The 1,992-nt window shown below is 47.3% G+C and overlaps 1 protein-coding gene across 1 annotated transcript in view; it reads left to right on the plus strand.

Moving 5' to 3' along the window:
* The first annotated feature begins 1,656 nt into the window (after positions 1-1,656).
* The window catches only part of LOC102503217 (olfactory receptor 1361), a 960-nt gene continuing 624 nt past the window's right edge, over positions 1,657-1,992 (plus strand). The window contains exon 1 of the mRNA XM_027766905.1: positions 1,657-1,992. This exon is cut by the window's right edge and continues 624 nt beyond it. Within this exon, the coding sequence (XP_027622706.1) occupies positions 1,657-1,992 (336 nt within the window).

Raw genomic sequence — 1,992 nt, forward strand, 5'->3', positions numbered from 1 at the left:
GCAGATGGCATAATGGCTATGCCACTGGACTCCCACGTAGTCGACTAGAGTTCGAGTCCCGGACCTGGTGGCTTGCTTTCTCACTTTCCTTCTTTCTGTGTGTTTGTCTTTCTCAGGTTAAATTAAAATAAATGAATGAATAAATAAAATCAAATTAAAATACATTTAAAAAAAAGAAAAGAAAAAGCAAGGCCAAAGGTCTGAGGGTGGTGCCACAGATGCAACTTGACCTGCATTGGGAGGTCCCCCGTTCACAGCTCAGAGCCTTCCTGTGAACACTGGGTGCATGTACATGCCTGTGATCCAGGCTCCGGAGGCTGGAGGTTGGACTGTGGTGTGAAGACCCTGCTGGCCTCTCTCTGTCTCCCTCTCTCCTGCACTCACTCATTCCCTATCATACAAAACAAACACACAACACACATTGTGGAATCAGCAGGTGGTGTAGTGGCTAAGGTGCTGGACACTCCACATGTCTGACTACAGTTCGAGTCCCAGACCTGGTGGCTTGCTTTCTCACTTCCTCCACTCTCACCCTGTGTGTGTGTGTGTGTGTGTGTGTGTGTGTGTCTGGTCAAATTAAAATAAATGAATAAACAAATAAAATTATAAGAAAACTCACACATTAAAAGATTGAAATAATAATAATAATAGGGCCATCTGGTGGTATGGTGGTTGGAGTAGCTTGATCTCCCGTGTTCAACTGTGCAGTTTGAGCCCCAGACTCAGCAGCTTGAGAAACACATTAGGTTAGTGTGTCTGTGTTTGTGTGTGTGCTCAAACTCCCAAGAAGAGAATGGAGAAGAAGGGATTGTGGCATGGCCATCTCTGCTAAGGGATGATTTCTCACTTTCCCTCTCTTACTCTTTCTGTCTCTCTCCTGAGCTCATGCTCCCTTCAGCAAAAATTTAAATAAATGACCAGCAGATTGCATAGTGGTTATGTCACTAAACTCCCACATGGCTGACTGCCATTTGAGTCCCAGACCCAGTGTCTTGACACTCAGTGCCAGCATCTGTGTGTTCATGCCCAAAATCCTGAGAGGACAGTGGAACAGGGGATTACACAGTGTGGCCAAACCCCCTTGGCGGTGACTTCTTCTTCTCTAGCTCTCTCCAGTGAGCACACATGCCCAATACCAAAAATCCCTAAAAATAAATAATTAAATACAAATGAATTATTATTATTATTTTGCCATAGGACGTGTATGCATGTCAGAGAGAGTCAGTGAGAGAGAAAGTGAGAAATCATCCCCCACGGGGGATGGCCATGTCACAATCCCTTCTTCATTCTCCTCTTGGGATTTTGAGCATGCATGCACACATGCCCTCCATATTTTTTGAAAGGTGTTTGTTATAAGGTGTGTACACTTGTCAGAAAGACAGAGAGAGACAAAGAGACAGAAAGCAAGAAATCACCCCCCAGGGCAGTTGGCCACAAGCTGCAATTCCTTCTCTTCCATTCTCTTCTCGGGATCTTGGGCATGCATACACATGTGCCCAGGGTGAATCTAAGCCACTGGGTCTGGGACTCGAACCTTGTCGAGTACATGGGAGTCCAGTGACATAGCCAGTACTTCATCCGCTGGTCGCAAAATACTCATTTTATTGCCTTTGGCAGAACACCGGTGGTCTTTCTGATCAAGCCAGAACGGTGACCATGGAAGAAGTGAACCTCACCCAGGTCTCTGAGTTCTTGTTCTTGGGGTTCTCAGAGGACCCCAAACAGCAGCAACTGCTTTTCGTGGTTTTCATTAACATGTACCTGGTGACCGGGCTGGGGAACCTGCTCATCATCCTGGCCATCGGCACGGACGCCCGTCTCCACACGCCCATGTACTTCTTCCTGGCCAACCTGGCCTTCGTGGACATTTGTTTCACCTCCACCACCGTCCCCAAGATGCTGGCCAATCACGTGTCAGGACGCAGAGGGATCCCTTATGCGGGCTGCTTGACCCAGATGTTCTTCTTCATCTGGTTTGGGGGCATTGACAGC

This window comes from Tupaia chinensis, unplaced genomic scaffold, assembly GCF_000334495.1.
Source record: "Tupaia chinensis unplaced genomic scaffold, TupChi_1.0 Scaffold143764_1, whole genome shotgun sequence".
Classification (NCBI taxonomy): domain Eukaryota; kingdom Metazoa; phylum Chordata; class Mammalia; order Scandentia; family Tupaiidae; genus Tupaia; species Tupaia belangeri.